Source organism: Pygoscelis adeliae, unplaced genomic scaffold, assembly GCF_000699105.1.
Source record: "Pygoscelis adeliae isolate BGI_AS28 unplaced genomic scaffold, ASM69910v1 Scaffold111, whole genome shotgun sequence".
In the NCBI taxonomy this organism is placed as follows: Eukaryota; Metazoa; Chordata; class Aves; order Sphenisciformes; family Spheniscidae; genus Pygoscelis; species Pygoscelis adeliae.
Genome location: NW_008824542.1, coordinates 932,633 through 952,237, shown reverse-complemented (window position 1 = coordinate 952,237; position 19,605 = coordinate 932,633). Strand labels below are relative to the sequence as shown.

Genomic DNA, 19,605 nt, shown 5'->3' with positions numbered 1-19,605 from the left:
TGTTCAGCACCATTTCTCAGCTACACTGGTAAATGAGATGCTAATATAGAGCATGTGAAATATAAAAGGGAGTTTATTCCTTTTGATACAAAAAACGACATGAGAATTCAGTGAAAAATGAAACCCAAGTATTTTAAAGCAATACGTCCCATTTGTACTCTCTGTAAGGAGAGCACTTCTGATGAGTATCTACCAGGAATCTCTTTCTCATTCTTTGCTTAAGATCCTCTCATCTGTAATAGAGGAGTATTTGTCATACAAGGCTAAATGCTGATGGCTTTTCCTTCCTTTACACAAAAGAAAAGAGTATGTTGAATACTCAAGCTCTGTTCACGTGGCTTAAGAAAAAAACCAAGAGTACAGTCTCTCTCTGCAGCCACCGAAGCCTTTGGCTTCCACTGTGAATGATCACTGGTCCTTAAAATTATGTGAGCTTTGGATAACAACACTCGTACAGTCCCTGTTCCCTTTTTGGGGGGCCTATCTCTTTGCGGGTGCCTCATTCTGTAGCTGAGGGCAATGGTAAATGATTTTTTTTTTTTATGTGACCTCTCTGTGCTCCCTTCCTTTAAACACAGTGGCAATATGTGAGGCTTTCCAAGCCTGTCAGAGACATGCATCATCTTTCCTCCATGAAATTACAAGCTGTGGTTAGGGCAAAGGTCGTGAGCTCTCCAAGAATGACACCAGGCCAAGAGTGATGCTGGGCCAAATGCATCTATGGAATCGTAATCGGTTGTATCGCAACCGCCTGGGCCCTCTGAACTAGAATCTTTAATACTTTGTACCTTCTTTTACACCTGTAGAGTGACCATGAAAATCCAGTGCTGGTCAATATTTACTTGGTTCACGTATTAACTACTAGACCAGGCAGGGAGTAGCAGAGAGCCAAGCCCAAGATAAGGCGTTAAATCCACATGGTCTGTCTTTGTTATTAGTTCCTACTTCACAGTCAAGAGTAAAACACCAGTCAAAAAGTAAACTGAAAAATTTAATTGTTCTATAAAATAAGATTATGAAATTCTATATAAAAATCCAGCTTCTTAAATATGGTACATTCACTTCCTCACAGAATATTTAAATATTCAGGTCACTTATGCTATATTTTCACTGTATTTGAGTTAAAATCATTGGATAAATTAAAACATCCCTACCAAAAGATACCACAACTTATACAAATAAAACTAAGCAATAATACTTTTTTAAATACAAAATGTAAAGAAATTAATAACTCTTAGAGCATGCTACAAAATTTTGCCAGAAAAATATACGGGATCATTTTTGTTTAGCTAGAAAATATACAGTGTGCTTTTCATTTCTCTTCCTAAAATTCAGTTTCATACAATTTCCATTTAACTTAATAAATATGTACATCCAAAATGTTTATTCCTCGAAGAATATAAATAGCAAATACTGTAGTAGAGCCTGGTCCGGCATTCTTTTCTCATCTAGTGACTATAGTGGGGCTTTTCAACTCTGAATGTGCAAAAATGCAGAATCAGGCTCTTAGTGTTATCAACAGGTTAATAGCTTTTACAAAAGTGATTTTATTAAAAAAAACCCTCCAAAAACACTGCAAAAGACAGAGCTATTCCAGTCAGGCATTTCTATAAATAGTAAGACATAATGCAGGGAAACAACGTTCCAGTTTAATTACTGCTGGCAGTAATTAGGGAAAAACAGTCAGTGGAGAATGAAAAATATCTTGAATTAGACACATCTTACTTTCACTGATTTAACTTGGTTCCCTATCATTTCTAAAAAGAGTTTCTGGTATAATCTATACATTGTAAATCTGTGAAGAAACTTAATGACCTTCTTCAGACTTTGGATGGTTCGTTTCGGAAAGTGGTATGTTTTCAAGTGTTTCAGTCCATACATTAAACCTTTAATGGTATCTTGGTCGCCATTCCTTATTCTCCACAGATTGAGAAGCTTTAGAACTTGCTCTGTAGGTTGACATAGTTTCATTGTGCGCTCGATATCTTCTTTTCCCACTTTCTTGCCTGGTAAGCTTGCCATCAGTGTGTTGAGATGTTCAAAGGTGAGGTTCGGGTGGCCAATATGCTTTAAGACACTATTTTCGCAAAGGTCGATATCTATAGAAAGCAAAAAGAGAGGTAAGTGCAATGCATTACGACTTTGCCATGGCCTGCTAAAAAACTTCCAAAATTTCAAGGTGAATATTCCGTCCCAATTTTTTTTTTACTTTATTTCAAATAATTTTCTCAACAATGCTTTTTTTTAGGCTCCAATTATGAAAAGCACTTAAGAATTTAATTAACTTTGCAAATACAAACAGCCCCAAATTACAAACTTCATAGCAAGTATTTATTGCTATACGCTTGTTTCATCTATCTTGTAAAACGTTCTGTGTATGTGACAGGACTCCTAATATTTGCTTCCAGTGAATGAAAATTTTGCTCTTCTTCCTCAGAAATGTCTAGGCAAGCTTTGCTAAAATAGTCATTTTGGTTTTTGAAGTATTCTAGACACTTCACAGTCTGACATAAACACACATACTAAAAAGGAGAGGGAAAAAAAACATTTCTGCAGCATTTTTCAAATAAATTCTGTGTGGACAAAATGTCATTCGAATGTGGCGGTTGTTGATGGTGGTTTACATGAAAAGAGTTGGCCTGACTCTCATAAAAACCTTGGTGTTAACGTTGCAGCACTACTTCACCTTTGACACGTGTCTTGGCAGATTCAGCACAAACGAAGCGGTGAATTGGCATGACAAATAGGTACCGGAAGGGAAAAAGAAGGGAAAGCCTGTCTGTGTATTCCTCACTCCCATGCATCCCCATTCCATGAATAGATGTCCTAGTCCGAGCTGTCAGTCTCCACTTTACAGAAAACAAATTGCACTCTCAGTTGCAGGCATGCAGCTCCGTCTAACCTCAACGGCCACTGCTCAGATACAACAGTGGGAAACATTTTCCCCACTTGATCAAAATTCTTCATATGCTGTGCAGTCTCAAAAGGGAATCTTGGCTGTGACACCACACACGCTTCCAAGGGGGCTACAAGTCTGGGAAGAATTTAGTCCTCGACTGATCAGGAGAAGCTGAATTCTCTTCCTGCTCCCCCTTGACTTCACCGTGCTTACTGCATCAATAAATCTCAGTTAAGCCCTGCAGGTCCTCCTCAGAGCATAACACACCACCAGGAGGTATTTGATCCCAAGCAATTTTTAAAATGCCATTTAGAAGGTTGCTTTTAATACACGTGCTATCAAAATAAAGTACCTTGAATAATCTTCTTGACCATATCCTGTTCTTTGTTTTGCTGCTTCCATAATTTCAAAAGCTGGAAGGTCTGCTCTTGAGAACTGTGCCTTTGTTTAATCCTTTCGATATTTTCTGTGCTAACCTTTGTCCCAGGCAAGCTGTCTGCTAGTATGTTCAGCCAGTTAGGTGTGAGCTGAGTAGGAACAGCAAACCTGAACAAAGCCTCCTCGCACAAGGTTACATCTGAAATGAGAAAGAGAAAAAGAATATGTCAATTGTTCTGATCTGTGTTACCCTGCTTGCCTCTGAAAAAAAAAAGCAAGTAGCAAAGATGATAAGAAAATAATGCTTAAAAACCAAACTAAGAAGTGGTCTTTATAGTGCTGTCACCCTCTGTGCTTGAGTTCCATTTGGTCTGACCTACAATAATTAAAACCATCCTATGGCCATTACCATAGCAGGCAAATGGCTAACAAGCGAGATATTTTTATCATAAATGCTGATACATTAATTTTAACTGTCATTAAAGGTATGTTTTCAGAGCACTCTTCCTTAATATGATACATACCTATTCCACATTTTTGAGGTGCCATATCTGTATTTTCCTGACAGACGTTGTCACGAACTGCATTTCCCTTCGATACTATTTTGAAACCCAGTGCACTACAGTTTGTGTGCTTTAGACAGGCTGCTTTGGATGATGTTTCATTTGAGAAAAATCCTTCTGGACATCTCTTACATATAGTGTCACTCTCAGGGGTACCTGTGGAAACAGGATACGTGTCCAATTATATATACCCTCAACTGTGAAAAAAAAAATACAAGAATACAAAAATAAAAGAAAACGTTCATCCCGAAATTGTCATGCTTCTGCTTTTCACATTTCTGATCTATGAAGGAATCACATTTAGAAAAAAACAACACTTTAATTTTTAAAAACAAAAAAGATTCCTTAAGAAAATGATGTTCCTGCTGGAGTAATAGAGTAAATAGTACTCTCACATACACTTGTTACCAACTTTAAAATCAGTAATTACTGATTAAATCAGTAATTTAGTAAACTAATATCTTTAAATCAGTAATTACTTGAGTCTATTCAGACATTACGTGATGTCTGACCTTCATCCTTCAACTGTAAAAATATTCTGTAAAATAATTAAATGGCACAAGAAACTGTTGTAAATTGTACTCTGTAATATCTGCCCAGAACCTTACTCGAATGGGTTACTTTAGTTCTAGCTAAAAATATAACCCAACTAAATATCACCTAAAGACCCTCTGAAAAGTACTTTCCCTGCTCAAATATTAAATTATACAGGAAAATAGAATTTCAGTAACTTCTTTGAACTTTTTCTGGGCTTGAATAAAATATTATTTAAAGCAAAGAAAGTAGATTGCCCAATATAGCAAAAATATTTAATATACATACACGTTTTGCTTGGTGTTTTACTTTTATAAGGCATAGTTTCACTTCAGGATCAAATATATGATACAGCAATAGAATGACAATGTATGCTTCTATCACACTGAGAAAGAGGAAGAAAATTAATGCATGAAATCTGAAACAATGCAGTCTAACCACCAGTGGCAGGAAAATAACAGCACCAATAATTGCTGTATATTCACTCTCAATTCATCTTTATTCAGCCAACATTTAAGCAAGTGCCTAAAGTCTAATATCTAATATTGCATTATTGAACATGAACTTAAGCACATGCTTAAAATTTTTTTGAAATAATTGGAAACTATATTTGAATAAGAAAATGCCTCCATCTAGTGTATTTTGGAAGTATTTACAAGTGGATGCTTATTTTAATGCCAGTTTTTAAGTAAATTTTATTTATTCCGGGCATTTCCTTAGAAGGAAAGAGCACGAACCTCAAGTTTCCAACTAGCTGTGAAATAAAGAATAATACTTGCATACACCTGACCTAGCACTTCTTTCACTAGACAAGTGAAAACAAAGAAGTTTTTAGTTGTTGTGCCTCTGAAAAATCAGAGACCCTGTATATTGCCAACCCCCCAAAATCCTCTGTTTTCTGCAGCCAGCGCCCAACCCGCAGCAGCAGCGTCTGCCCTTGTGTTTTCTTGCATAATGTGCGCTGCCTGCGGCTCTGGGCTGTACGGAACCCCGGTCAACACCTGCACCAGAGCAGGCAGCAATTAGCTTTTCTGAGACTTCTGAATTTTTAGCAACTTTCCCTGCTACAGACATGCTGCTGTTGTGTTCTGGCAGCGAGGAACGGGAAGAAAGGAGAGTCCCTGCAAACGGTGCGTCGTTCTGCTCAGAGCTTCCCGTATAACCTTTGCGGCACAAGAGGGAAATAAACCGGGTTTATTTCATCATCATCATCAGCGTTCTCAGGGTTGAGCATAAAGTCACCCCCCAGCTTTGCCAACTTCTTCTTCTCTGCTTATCTGGCTGCTCTTGTTCGGGGCACAAACTGCCACAGCCCGGCTGCCCTTCCGCTGCTCCCTCCAATTTGCCTGGAATCCCCCATTCTCCCCAGGGAAACGGCAGCCGCTGCCAGGGAGATAGTGCAGCCTCGTAGTAGCGCTGCTGCTAAAACTCTGCCATGTACAGGGCTAACCATGGCAGAAAGGAGCAAAACCTTAATCTACACTCACAAAAGGGGACTACCAAAGTAAAGCGATCTGCCCAACGTAATCATGAGCAACCAGCAGTAGGGAAACAGATTTCTAATGCTTTAAGCTTTGAGTGAGACACTAGACCACACTATCTCGCTGTGTGGTAGTGGAAGCATATTTTTCTACACTTAGGTTTTATTTCACCTGAATTTACATCGTTACAAAGTTCAAGGCTATCATATGGCAGAAAGCAGGAACACAGTGTGGTCTGTGCTTATTAAATTCTTAGTCGATGCCTCACCTCAAAAACTGACTATTGACACAGGGGGATGCAATTATTTTTACAATGTTTTCACTCCCTGTTTGAGGTCTGCTTGGGTTTAGCTGGTTCATTCTGATGGTCTTTTGGAAACCCACTTTCCAACAAATCACACGATTTGACAATTTATCTTCTTCCAAAGTTTGTTTCATTTTGAGGGATTCAGATTTGTCTGCCACAGTTCCACTGTGCTCGCAGGGATGCAGCAGGCTGGTTGCTCAGAGAATTTATACTTCTTTGTTTGCTTCCCAAACGGGCTTTCCGAGAACTTTGTTTCTGTCCACTTTTGACTTGCTGCCGAGGTATGGTGGAACCTCATTAACCCAAGCCCCTGGGTATAACCATTTAGGTTAATGAAGGTTTACAATATGGAAATGCGGTAGCTGCCAGTGGAAATGCTTAGCAGTGGCAAGAGCATCAGGGTAGTGCTTAGTTAACCAGTTACTAGGGGAATAGTGAGCAGCTACAGCAGCGGCATTACTCCTTACATCAAAGTTGTTCTCCAGTGAGATGTTCATAACACGAGAAAGGACTCCTGACCTGTCATTCAGCATAGCTCTAAAATGTACAGGCCAGCCCTAGTGTTTCTCACGGTATATATGTAATTCCTAGGGAAGTAATTCTGTAGGCTGGAGATTGGTTGCCTACAGATTCGTGTCTGAGATGCTTTGATTTTCTGTATTCCCTTCCTCAGTGCTCTTCTCCGGGCAGTTATCAATCTCCAGTACAATGACAATTTACAATTCTTTCAGGCTGTATTAAATACTGGAGCTAAACTGGGCCATGACATTTGCCAAATGGCAAATGATGTATTGTGTTTTGAGAGAAGAACTTATTATTGGTTTAACAATTTATGTTGTCTTAAATGAAGAATACACTCCACTGAAAAGCGTCGCTTCACTCTGTATCGCCACCAGACATACAACACAATGCCAGCCTGCTTGACAAAGAAACGGTTGTTTGTTTGATAATAGTAACAGTTTCCCTAAGAGTTCCACTTAGGATGCTGATAATTAATTATTACCACATATTGCTGTGATGCTAGAACTATATTAATATTGTTATAATTATACACTTGGTGTCAAACACGTAGTGCTCCTGGTGTTTGTCAAGATATACAGCTGCTTGAAACAGCAGATTTCAAAATGAAAAACATTATTATTTATCACACACACAAATACTACATTCCAGATAATGTTCCTTTAAAAGAGGCAATCCATCATGTTTCTCATTAGAGTGCAATTTGCTACATTTGCTACTGCCATTAAGTTATATATTACAGTAGGAGAAGGGTATTCCACTGAGAAATGTTCTTCTGGCTACAGTCCAAATGATGCAGCCTAGGAACAGGTTCAATTGGCTTTACAATTTACTGTCCTGTAATTTCATCTGGACGACCCTCTTTCCTAATCTTGTAACTGCCACGAGTCGTCGATGTGCGGTAGAGCTCTAATTAAGTCTGTGCGTATTGACAAGCGGTACATACCTGGCTGCGCAACGCCGAATCCGAGAGGACACTCCGTGTGCTTTAAACAAAACTCGAGCTCCAGGTATCTGCCTTCAACACACTCGCAGATGCGGTTCTGCGTGCTGGTGCACTCCTGCTTGATGTACTGCAGCTCTTTGCAAACGGCGCTGCAGTACTGGCATTCATCGTTGCTGTTCCACTCTTCGGCATAGTACTGATCCGGACACGGGGCACACTGCGTCGGGCTGGTGGCTGTACAGTGCTGCTTTACGTAGCTCCCAGGAGGGCACTGGTCACACAGCAGTTGACGAGATGTCCCTGGGTCGTAATGGGGATATTTGGGGGGAGAGTCGTCCTGGATTGTCCACTTAACAGAAATGTCCAAGAGCTAGCAACAGGAAAATAAAACATTGCTCGCTTTCATTCTGGGGAGCACCATGGTCACAAAGAAACCTACATTTTAATGAGTTTATGAGTCTAATCATGTCGCTATCTTAAAAAAAATGTTTGCGTTAGAAGTTTATAAAATATTAGCCAGCTTCCGGACTCTCCCATGTCTATCTTAGAATGGGAAAATTTTAGGATCTTATCCAGCAAATCTTCCTGATGTAAGTACTTCCTTGTTCTTCCAGAGATGTGGATCCTATTCTTCTCCCATTTACAGCCTTTTAATATCGCTGGGCAATGACCTTTTACCACCTGGCACCAGAGAACCTGGCCTATTAGTTTCATTGGCAACACGCTCGATGCACAGCCAGGTGGGGATTATGCACTCCTGTGCTCTGAAGTACCAAGTATTTCGGATGCTAAAGAAATGGTATCTGAGCATACAAACCTGACCAGCATACTGCACCATTACCACAGATACCTTGAAAGGTGATTCCTTGCAGTATTTCTTTTTACCAGCAACAAATGGCTAGAACAATATAGGCTACTTTTTAATGCCTTCCATTTAATCTTGCACTGAAATGCAGCAGCTCTGGGGATAAAATGTGGCAGCTACGTCAAGTATGAAGATGCAGCTTCAGACAGTTAAAGAATGCTGCAGTGATGATGTACCCTTAATGAAGGGTACATTAAGGACTTAATCACATGAGCTGGAAGAGGCCAGGCTAATGCTTTCACTTCCTATCTAAAATCACAGGCTTATGGCTGTCGTGAGGACCTGGTTCAGTACCAGCACACATCATGGCCACTACACTCCTTCTGCTTCCTGCAACAGTCTGCTTTGCTGGTGTGATTTGGATCTAGCGACCTGAGATGACCCTGCCCTCCTGCAGAGGCAACGTCCATAACACGTTGGTCTTGTAACTGAAAATTTGGTTCTGTGATTCCACCAGCCTATCAAAAAAATAACTCTCGGGTTTACTCCCTGCATACTGCCCCGAGCCCCATGGCATCCACTGGCAGCTCACTCTCCCCACTGAGAACCCGGCTCTGTCCCAGCACTGCGTGACTGATGTGCCACTTCTCTTCTAAAACTTGTACATTTTATAAAGATGAAGTAAACTGGCTCTGAATGAAGATTTTTTACTATGTATCCATTCAAATTATAGATCCAACTGATTTGTCTTTGTTGCTATTTTAATCCCAGTCAGCTAATACAGAGTTGCCAATTCAATTTCAAGAGCATATTTTCCACTTTTCCAATGCAGATGTCCTCAAAGTGTAAGTGGAATTAACTCTTTTTATTCATTCAGACCCTATATTTCCTAAAGAGGCTTCATCTAAGGGCCTCACTTCTGCCACAGCATGGCAATTCTTAAGTGATAGTATTACTAAGGTTGGAAAGGACAATTTAATTGTTCATCTGCATTAACACAAGTCACAGCGTTTGCACCAAGTAATATTAGGTGCCTAAATTGGGAACCATTATCGCTTAAGAAAACATTCTTAAGTGCATCTCCTGATGCCTGTCTATGAATCCACTTTTTATACAGCTATACTTAGGCTGAAGAATGAAATGCACATAGTACGGTTATTCCCCACAGCCTCTTCTAGTTACCCTTGACTAAGCCCTGTAACTTGTGAGTTCTACAGGTGGAGATCCCACTTTTTCTTGTGGTCTCAATGCACAATCTCTTCCATTGTGAGAAATTCCTTATTAGTCACTGAAGTTTGATGTACCGCTCCATTTTTCTTAAATGACTGGATCTGTTTCATGTGATCTATTTAACAAGAGGGTGCAGCACATTTTTAAATAGTGAATGGCTTTCCATTGATGAAAAATGCACCCACCCTTGGTAAATCTACAGCTATTACTCTAGTAATAAGGAAGTCCTGGTAATCCCATTAATTGTTGATGTGAACAGTCAGTTTTTCTTCTATGGTTTTTATTCAGTAATAGATAATACAGCATCCCAGAGTCCAAGACTTGCATGGACACATGCATTCCCTTCACAGAACATAACAGACCGCAACATGCGGCACAGATGCTACAAAGACAAGCATCAACCCACATTTCATGCAGATGTCTATGCAAACCCAAGACAATACGCAATGCAGATGAAAATCTTGAACACTGATGAATACTTGGACAACAGATGTGTGAAAATTATTAGGGACAGCAACCAGATATGCGGGCAGCACATCCTCCTGCAGAAACGCAGGTTATCCTTCTCTGCAATGCACGGCTCACAACAATCCCCAGGCTGTCACTGCAGCAGAATCTGCTCCTCTGGGTCGTGCCTCTGCCCTCGGTGACACATTTTTAGGTGCTGAACGGTTAGGTGGACCATTTCATGACTGCTCAACTCCCCTCTGCAACACGCAGGAGCAAGAACAACAAGATTTTCTATATTTTCCTTACTCAACCATTTACATTGGAAATCATATATGAGGCAAGTGAGAAGTTTTCCTGCAGGGGATGACTCAGGATTAAAAATTCAATAATCAGGGTATGAGAGCATGGGGTTTCGTAGGGAAAAATGGAGGCACTTGCTTCCTGAAGAACCTACAGCTATGTGAATAAAAAAATCCAATAAAAATTGAAAACAATTCAACACAATTTGAGAGGAATTGATTTAAAAAATTGAGCAAAACAATATTTGAACAAAGTTTTGCCTTTGGAAGTACCAATAGCTATGAACTATTAATGGCAACCAGAATACTATTAATCTAAATGAGCATAACCAATAACCATAATAATAGGATTAATAAATCAGCATCACTTAAAGGATGATCAGTCTTTACATTTGATTTTTTCTCCGTGTTTTTAAAAGAAAAGCACATCACACCTGTCTTCCTTTCTTTCCCAGAAACACACATTATGTAGCTGCAGTAATCCATCCATCAGTGGCTGAGCCATACATATGCAGGATCCAACTCTCTTATTTAGTAAACAATTATGACAAGAGATTCTTCAGTCAAACTAAAGCTATAAATGCAATCAGTATCTCAGTATTTTACCATAACATTTTATACATCATTTTCAACATAGAACTAGGTTACCATGAGTGAGCTGTGCAACTCATTGCCACAGGACATTGTAAACGGTTGAGTTCAAAACATTACTTGACATAGTAATGGAGGAAAATAATAAAGGGCTATTAAACATAAACATCACCTTTTGATCAGGAAATCCCAAACCACAAATTGCTTGAGTCTGGAGGAGTGTTTTGGAAAAATATCACTATTTTTCTGCCTTTTTCTTCCATCTCCTCTATGCATCAGTTATCAACCCCTGCCATAGACAGCATAAGGGGCTTTTTAGGGGATTTTTTTCTGGATTATTTTTTTCTTAGACCCAGTACAGCCATTAGTATATTGTTAAGTACATTTCTAGACTCCAATCCCCAATACCACGCTTCTTCATAAGACTATTGTAGGTCCCTTAATAATACTTAAGAGAACAGATCTGCAAGATTGTCTTCTATGCAGATTGAAAACACATAGCACACATGAGTATTCTGAATATTAATAGGCAACCTGAAAATCAGAAGTTATCCTTGAACCTACATCAAGTGCCAAAGCAAAAGCAATCTATTTTTCAGAAGTTTTGCAAAAATGCAGGAAGAATGGTGGAAGGTAATTAAGTATAATTTTTACTAGTTTTACTGCAGCAACTCAGCACAAAGAGAATAAAAAGACTCTTCTTGTCCCCCAGCTCACAGAATAAGCTAGAGGGGAACATCACTAAATTGTCCTTTCTCCTGGCCTAAGACACACTGAATTTGTGCTTACATTAGCAAGTTGGATCACCTGTTACAGCAGATTCGTAGAGCAAAACAGATGGTGCCGAGCACCTGACATCCACATTATGCATGATTAAGAGGGGGTATTTTGGACTAACTTCAGTCTGCTCTCATTAGTGGTTACAGTACACCTGGTGCATCTCTGGAGCCCATCTCTGGATTTACTTTCATCATTCCAGTTTACTTTTGTAAATCCACTTTGTGCATTCCAAGTCTGCTCTGATGTGCAAACTAAAATACAGTAAATAAGGATGACCAGGAGAGGCCTTTCAAAAGCATGTTCCCAAATCAAATTAAAATGGTAATTACATGCATTTTATGTCGTTCCTGACATTTCTCCTCCTAAACTATGGTAAGACCAACTTCGTAGCATATTCTCAGCCACAGAAAACCTCTGGTTGACCTGACTGCCCATACTTAAAGGTGGGCTATGTACTAAACACCTGAATCTCTGCTGTAAGAAACAGCACTATTTGAGCACATGAAAATGCCATAATCAGAACTTACTAGTTCTGAACATTGGTCTTCCCAAAAGCTTCACAGAAAGCAGAATTTCTCCTATAATCACGCTGGCACTGGCGTGTTTTGCTCTTGCTGGAGAAGAAGGCATGTTCCAGTTTGAAAGGAGGAAGAAACTAGAAGCCTGGCTTCAGTTTACTGGAATCAGAAGTAGGGGTAATGAGCATGTTCACCCTTTAGCCCTTCAGAAACCAAAGCTGGAGTCTATCAGTGCTACACTTGGCCAAAGTAATTGATTTGTCATTCAGAAGATTGCGTAAAATCCTGTCCATCCTTGTTTAGGAAAGGTTAATTCAGCCTGGAAGAGGTACAGAGACAGTTTAGAAGGAAATGGAGAGCTTCATCTTGAAGAGGATGTTGACTTGTTCAATAGCTTGGCAAGTCAAAACAGCACCTATAGATTCAGTACAGATATAGACAGTGAAGACACGGAGAGACAACTTTCTCCATTAAAGGATAATGCTGGCAAATGAAAAGGAGATTATCTCATCAGAGGAAGTTTGGGAACAGCCTTTTACTGAGAAGCAGGTGCAAGAAATCCAAGTAGTTTAAATATAGCTCTCAATGCATTTCTGAAAGGAAATACGCCATTTGGTTTCCTGGAAGACCTGGGGAACGGACTGAAAAGATCTAGGCAGTTTCTTTCCATTTTAAAGCCTAAGCAAATTCTTTCTATCCCAACACCTATGGAAGCCAATGATACTCAATATCTTGTTCATCTCAACAAATTAACTGTTAGTCTGATTCAGAGTGCACTCAATTGCAAACGGTTTTCCTAGGGATAGTGAAATGCAAAAGGCTCAATTTAGAAAACAACCCCAAAGGTTGGGGTTTTTTGTTCTATGAGTATGAAATGCTATCAGTAACAAAATAATTACAGCAAAACCAAACCAACCCCAAATCTATAACGTTAACTACATCTATCAACCTATTGGGTGAAATTCAGTTCTAGTGTCATGGGCTCAATTCTGAAAGGACTGAAAAACTCAGCCCTCATCCATCTCCCTGGGCCAAATCCTGGGTACCTCTCAGGATGGCTGTCTCTGCATGAGGAATTGGGATGAACTGTAAATACTGAAACACTAGTCTAGTGTAAGTCAGTGTCATGCAAGTAAGTACTGAGAACTTATTCAAAATGAGTTACCCAAGGTTAAAAAGCAATTCTTTGATTGTGTCACTCAGTACATTAGGCCTGAAGCTATATTTTTCCATACCATCTTTATGTCAGCATACACAATGCTAACATAAAAGGCCTGTGTAGTCCATTTATTTGAGCCCTTAGAAGATGCTTTTGAAAGAGAAATAATGGGATTGTAAAATTTCATTTCAGATCTTGGGTATGAAAAAAGTACACGCCCTTTTCTTTCATCTTTAAGTGTAGGGCAAAGAGCCGCTTGCTTTTTCTTGTTGAATTAAAATGAACTGAAGACAAAGCACATAAAGCAAAAATCCTTCAAGCATCGTCCCCTTAAATCACTGCTTTGTGAGAGAAAAGAAAGTGGCTTTTCAGCATATGAAAATATTATTATATAGCTTGGCTTTGTGGTTTTGGGTTGTAGACCAAAGAAGAATGTTTAATTTGCTGAGAAAGATAAATCTGTTTCTGTTTTGCATTCCACAACTATTCCAAAGCATATTTTCCTGCGTGATAAATAATCATTCAAGGCATCTGTCAGATTGCTCCTAGTGTTTGCATTGGGTTCAAAGTAAAACCTCACAACTCTTCTACTTTGCTTTCTACACAAAGTATTTGGACAAAGCTAAGGCAGGAGGCTTTCATCTACCCTCACCCCTTAGGCAGAATGCCTCACTGAAATCATGCACAGACCCCAGAGAAATCCCAGTGGCAAAATATAGCACTGAATGAAAGTAACGAGGTCCTCCTAATCAACAGCTTGGCAAACCAAAACAGTATCTCTAGATCCAGTACATGACAATGTCATGCTGGATCAGATCCACGGCTGTCTATTGCAAATAACCATTGTAAAATATGTCATCTAGGGAGAAATTGTTCCCATCCATCTGGGAGATACTCAGCTCTCATCGTCCTTGCCTTGCTGTTCTGGGGGGCCCCATGCAATCACCGAATTTAACCTCTTTGGGCCAACAGCTATGCAGCAGTGCTTACCCTGTAAGCTGCTGCAGGCTCACTTAGGGCACGGCCCAGACAAAGCACCTTTCGGCAGACCGCAGCTGAGCGTCAAGAACACAACAAAAGCTAAAATGGAGTCGGTTTTGCTGGTTTGAGTTTAGCTTATAAAGCTGTTCCACCATTCTGCCAACTACTTCAATGTAATCCACTCACTTTGGACATAACAGGACCTACTTTTGTATAGAAGTTGCTTTATAAAGTGGAGGCTGCTCTTTTACATAAGGAATATAACTAGTGACTCTCCTGAGCCACGTGTATTCGAAACTGAGGCTATCAACCACTGTCTTAATTTCTCTGTCAGTAAAGCAATATGTCAACAATTCAAATCCATAGAGACTTTGTAAGGCACCATTAGTTGTCATTCACAAAGCAGTTTAGGGGTCTAAACTATTGTTTCATTTTCAGTGGTAGGAAAAGGACATTCAGCTGAAGAGCAGTTTTGCATCTTACCAAAGAAGTGCTAAATTGAAAGTCTTCATTTATATGAGTTACATTTGCCTGGAAGCTTGTGGAGGGAGAAAGCAGAAAAGACTAACTAGCTACTCACCAAAAGACGTGTTTTATCCATAACTCATATTTTGGAACATTATTCACCAGAGTGACAGCAAGATTTAGAGATAACCCAAACCTGGGACGTTAGACCACCATGACTACAGTCTGCTTTTGCACCAAACAGAATTACTGACAAGTGACCATCTAGCTAGAGAAACAGTATGTCCAGTATTATGTGCAAACAGGTGTTTTTCTCCAGGAAGACCGTCAGAGTAGTAAATCTACTAGCATAGAAGTTAAATACAGAAGGAACAAAATTAAAGCTTCTGTGAGATTTGAACAGTGGGTGTTATTTAAATTGTGACAATATCTTTTAAAAATTCTTCTGGTAACCTTGGTGTTTTATTTTTAACCAACACACATGCAGACAGACAGAAAGAAAGTCAGACAGAAAGATAACTCCTACCCTCGCGGGCTGCAAAGCCACTGCTGCCTACACACAGCAAACCCAACAGGCCGTCCAGAAAAAGCATGTCACATGCACCCAGAGATCCAAAATAGAGAAAGGTCAAGTTTAAGGGTCAAGATAGTTACGTGACAAGTAATGAGATCCAGCTCTGGGGAATTTCTTTCAATTCAGTCCGATTTCATAACACTTGTCTGTTTGTAAGCAGTATTAGTGTTCCAGCAAACAACACATGCAGGTCCCCTTTCTGAAACCTTAGCAAAGAGGCCAAGGCTGAAAGCACATGATGTCCAAAAGAGTCTTTATTAGGTATGGTGTCTCCAAACTAGGTTTAAGGTATGTGAGCCAAACACACACAACTTTGAACTGCTGTTGTGCCTCTTACACGTGTTCTTATAAAACAGGTACTAAAACTATTTTTCTGAGCTCTAGCACATCTGACAGTAAAACTTCACTGACAGTACTTAAACTTCACAATAACTTTAAATAAATAGCTTTTAAATAATAAAAAAATAGTTGAATGATTAAGCTCTCTGGTATGTACTCCTGCCACTGACGTATTTCAGCTCCGAGATTCATCTGCCAGAGTATTGTGCGGAACTTCACCAAACGCTATTACTTTATGGGAGAACACGAACAGGCACATTAAGTTTAATCAAAATGAAAATACTGATGCGATTATTTTATGAGAGCTGCAGGTAAGAAGCCAAGCTGATAACAGACTATTGCTGAAATTCCCAGATTAACTTCCCATGCTTTCATATAGACAAAGAAGGCACAACATCATACATGAGATGAAAAAGTTGTCCTGCATTTCAATTTGCTGACCACAAGCCTGACAATTTTTGCTTTCCTTGCACCATTAATCACTTTGGTTTGTTTCTGAAAAAGCTCTTTCAGAAAGTTGTACAGAAAGTAATAAACATGCATTACTCATCGGATCCTGGAAATCTCGTTGCATTTATAAAAAGCTTTAAAAATAAATGGATCTCAGTTCTAACGCTCTGCCACAACATTAATGCCACTGTACTCACCAAAACAACTCAGGAACAAGTTACCGCGCAGGCATGCATAACAGCCTGCTCTGAATATTATTTTTTAATGTTTTTCTTTGAATGTTTTCTCATCCAAAAGATGCATAGCCTCCAAATAGATGTTACACAGTACCTGTCTGTACGCAGGTTTTAATTAATCCGGCATCATATACAATTCCATACAGCTAAATGGATTAAATGACATTTTGAAAGATTTACTGCACTGCTAACATCTCTAAACTTGCATCTGGAAGTATCTTGCTAAATCACCAAGTAAACAAAACCTTATTAAAGCTGGGGCTTATACTGGATTTAATAACACAACTTTTTCTGTAATAGCTGCTGACACAGCTACTAATTCATCACTTTCTTGCACATGAAGCTGAATTTTCTAAGCCAAAACAAGCACCACACACTTTTGCTTTTTTCTGGAGTTCACAGCGGTTTTCCCAGGTTAAGAAAGCCAGCCCAGCATCTGAGATACTGACCAGTGCCACTGTAGCAACGATTACAGAGACAGGCAGAGATGGAGCTTTTGTAAATCAAAACCAAACATCCCAGCCTACAGTTTCTAAATTCATTCCTAGATACAGCGTTTTGTGTCAGCCTGGTATGATGAAGCCTTACAAAAGGAGAGAGGAAAATAGGAAAAAAGCCAAAGAAAAGCAAATCATGCCACTACCTTAAGAATGGGATGAAAATCCCGGCTGCCTCCCTGGAGCTGGACATGTCTGTCGTGCTCCAAACCTCACCAGGAAAGCTCGGTGTGATGAAACGAAAAGGGTTTACCAAGAAAACGGAGAGAAGGCAAAAAACACCCCCAAACCCAAAAAAACCCAAACAAAAAAACCAACAAAACAACCTAGCAGAAAATCCGTATGTCTTTACAGCCTGATCTCTGAAGCTGTAATGCATCTTAAAGCCTATCTACCTCTCTGAAGGGACTTACCACAAGCGTGCAGCACAGGAACTTGTTCATTGTGGTCGGTGGAAGAAACCTCAGCGAGCTGGGAAATCAGGCAGAGAGTCAGCTCCCGCTCCAGTCTCCTAGCAGCCTGCTTACATCCCCCAACATTAAAGACACGATATATATATAGTCCCGGTGTAACAGGAAGCCTTGGCTCAGCTTTGATCACTCATTCCCTACCATGACCAAACTTTTCTCTCTCTCTCTCCCCCCCCCGCTTTTTTTTTTTTTTTTTAAGGAACCTGTAAAACTTGATGACTTAATGGAACCCTTTGAGTGCTCTAACCACAGACTGGAAAATGCAGGAGGGAGTGTCAGGGGCTGGCCAGGGGAGGGTTTAATTGGGCTCTGTCTGTCTGGCTGTCTGTCCCCCCCTCCTCTCCCGTGAGCAGCTGGCTTGGAGGGGAGACGTGCACCCCGGGGACGGCAGCGGCTCCCTCGGCACCCCAGGCTCATGGGAGACACGGTTAAAAATCACTGCTGGAGACTGAGCCCCAGGGCCCTGCAGCAGCGCAGCCGCCCGCTTGCGGGGCCCTTGAGCATACGCAGGGCTGCCATTTCCCGCGGAGGAAGAGGGCTCCTTTCGGCTCGGCTCCCCAGGGGTTTCCAGGAGTGGGACTGCCTGGGAAGCAAAGGCCAGGGCGGGGGAGGCTGAGGGGAAGGAGGATCCCCGCGGTTTCCCTTCCCTGCTGAAGCAGGTATGCGAGGAATGGCCCCTCTGCGCCTGCCACCTGCCGAGGCAGGCCTGCGCAACATGACGGGTGTCCGGCTGTCTGGGCCGCCCGCCAGCCAGCACCAGCCCTGAGGGGCTTTGTGAGGAGGAGAGACCTGCAGGAACGATACGGGGCTTTTGCACGTGCAGTTGTGATTTTTCCAGTGACGTTCAGTGTCCGAAAAAAGGGAAGGCTTAGTGTTTTCAGCAAGCCTTTGTCCACAGGAGAGGCCCCACTCAGGGGCCTGTTCTTCCTTCCCCCACTTGCCGTGTGGTGCTTTTAGTTAGAAAAGGGCATTCTTCTAAAGCCATAAGGATTAAACCCTGCTGGTCTTGCCTCCCTGAGAGGATTTCTCAGAGGGCTGCCTGGAAGCCCCGGGAAACCTGCGTGTACCAGGCGCAGAGCTGAGCACTGCTTCCCAAGCAAAGGTGCAGAGAAAGGATTTCTTTTCCCAACCTGCAGATACTCAGAAAGTGATTATGGGAGGCTGTGGGATCCTGGGGTAGAAGCCAAACTCAGATGTGCCTCCAGTTTTCACAGATGGTTTTCTCTCCCTTTTCACAGGCCAGACCAAAACCTCAGCTCTGGATATTCCAGCTCTCGAGCATTTGAAATCTGGGGCCCATGTTGGCTGTGGGTTGTGCAGTTTTGCCCCTTTGAGTCACAAGGCTGTGCGGGATTGGCAAAAGAGTGAGGTGGAAAAAGCCTGTATATTGTTTCACAAAAATTCAGCTATGCTAACTCAGGAAACCATCGTCTTCAAGAAGGATAGCCTCGTGCATTCCTCCTTACACATCTGTAACCGTTTGAAGGCCCATTAAGCATAACCTAAGATTGAAACAGATGCTGATTACACTTGTCAGGATGATAAAAATTCAAGACACTTCAATTAGTGATGAGTTCTTTGTAAGAGGTGATGTGAAAACTGGCACGGAAACCCTACCACCCGAGTGTTGCTGGCATCTGTTGGGTAGTAGTCACCACTCAATTACTATTGCACCTTGAATGGATGCTATAACTGTTCTGTAATCTTTTCAGACCTTTTTAGTACTTTAGCATCTATTCTTAGATATATTTATGAACAGACTGCCCAGATAAAGGGACAGTAGTGCCAATAAACAGGATCTACCTCTACATTTCTACATTTTTGTTGTGGGGTAGGGGGAAGGACTATTTTTGAAATGGCCATCTTTGACCATGTAAGGGTAGCTATGCATGAGCACAGTATTCTCCATATAGGGACCAATGTTAAATATCAACCAGAATGCTATAGCAACTCCATCAGCACAAGTTATTTAAGCCAAACTAGCTTTATTCCCTCAGAGGCCAAGGGCTGGAAGTGGCAATGTGTCTCTTCTCCTGACTGGGAACAGCAAGGTCCAGTGTCAACTCAGAGGTCCCTGGGATGTGGGTGAGACTGAGTGTTTCCTGCTCAGATACAGCAGAAAGAAAAGCACCAA

At 40.9% G+C, this 19,605-nt stretch overlaps 1 protein-coding gene across 1 annotated transcript; it reads right to left on the bottom strand.

Annotated features, from left to right (window-relative positions):
* Positions 1-979: 979 nt before the first annotated feature.
* Positions 980-17,602, bottom strand: TNFRSF11B (tumor necrosis factor receptor superfamily, member 11b). Its single transcript, XM_009321676.1, has 5 exons — positions 17,415-17,602; positions 7,628-7,997; positions 3,802-3,996; positions 3,252-3,476; positions 980-2,099 (listed from the first exon to the last, which is right to left on the bottom strand). Exons 1-5 carry the CDS (start codon positions 17,442-17,444, stop codon positions 1,711-1,713), a joined length of 1,209 nt encoding a protein of 402 aa, XP_009319951.1. The 5' UTR covers positions 17,445-17,602; the 3' UTR covers positions 980-1,710.
* Between the last annotated feature and the right edge of the window lie 2,003 nt (positions 17,603-19,605).

Excerpts from the sequence above, each read along its gene's own strand:
- TNFRSF11B (XM_009321676.1), bottom strand. The coding sequence starts at position 17,444 with ATGAACAAGTTCCTGTGCTGCACGCTTGTG. Across the intron at positions 7,998-17,414 it reads TCCTGTGCTGCACGCTTGTG|CTCTTGGACATTTCTGTTAA; the intron begins GTAAGTCCCTTC and ends TCCTGTTGCTAG. Across the intron at positions 3,997-7,627 it reads ATTCGGCGTTGCGCAGCCAG|GTACCCCTGAGAGTGACACT; the intron begins GTATGTACCGCT and ends CTGTTTCCACAG.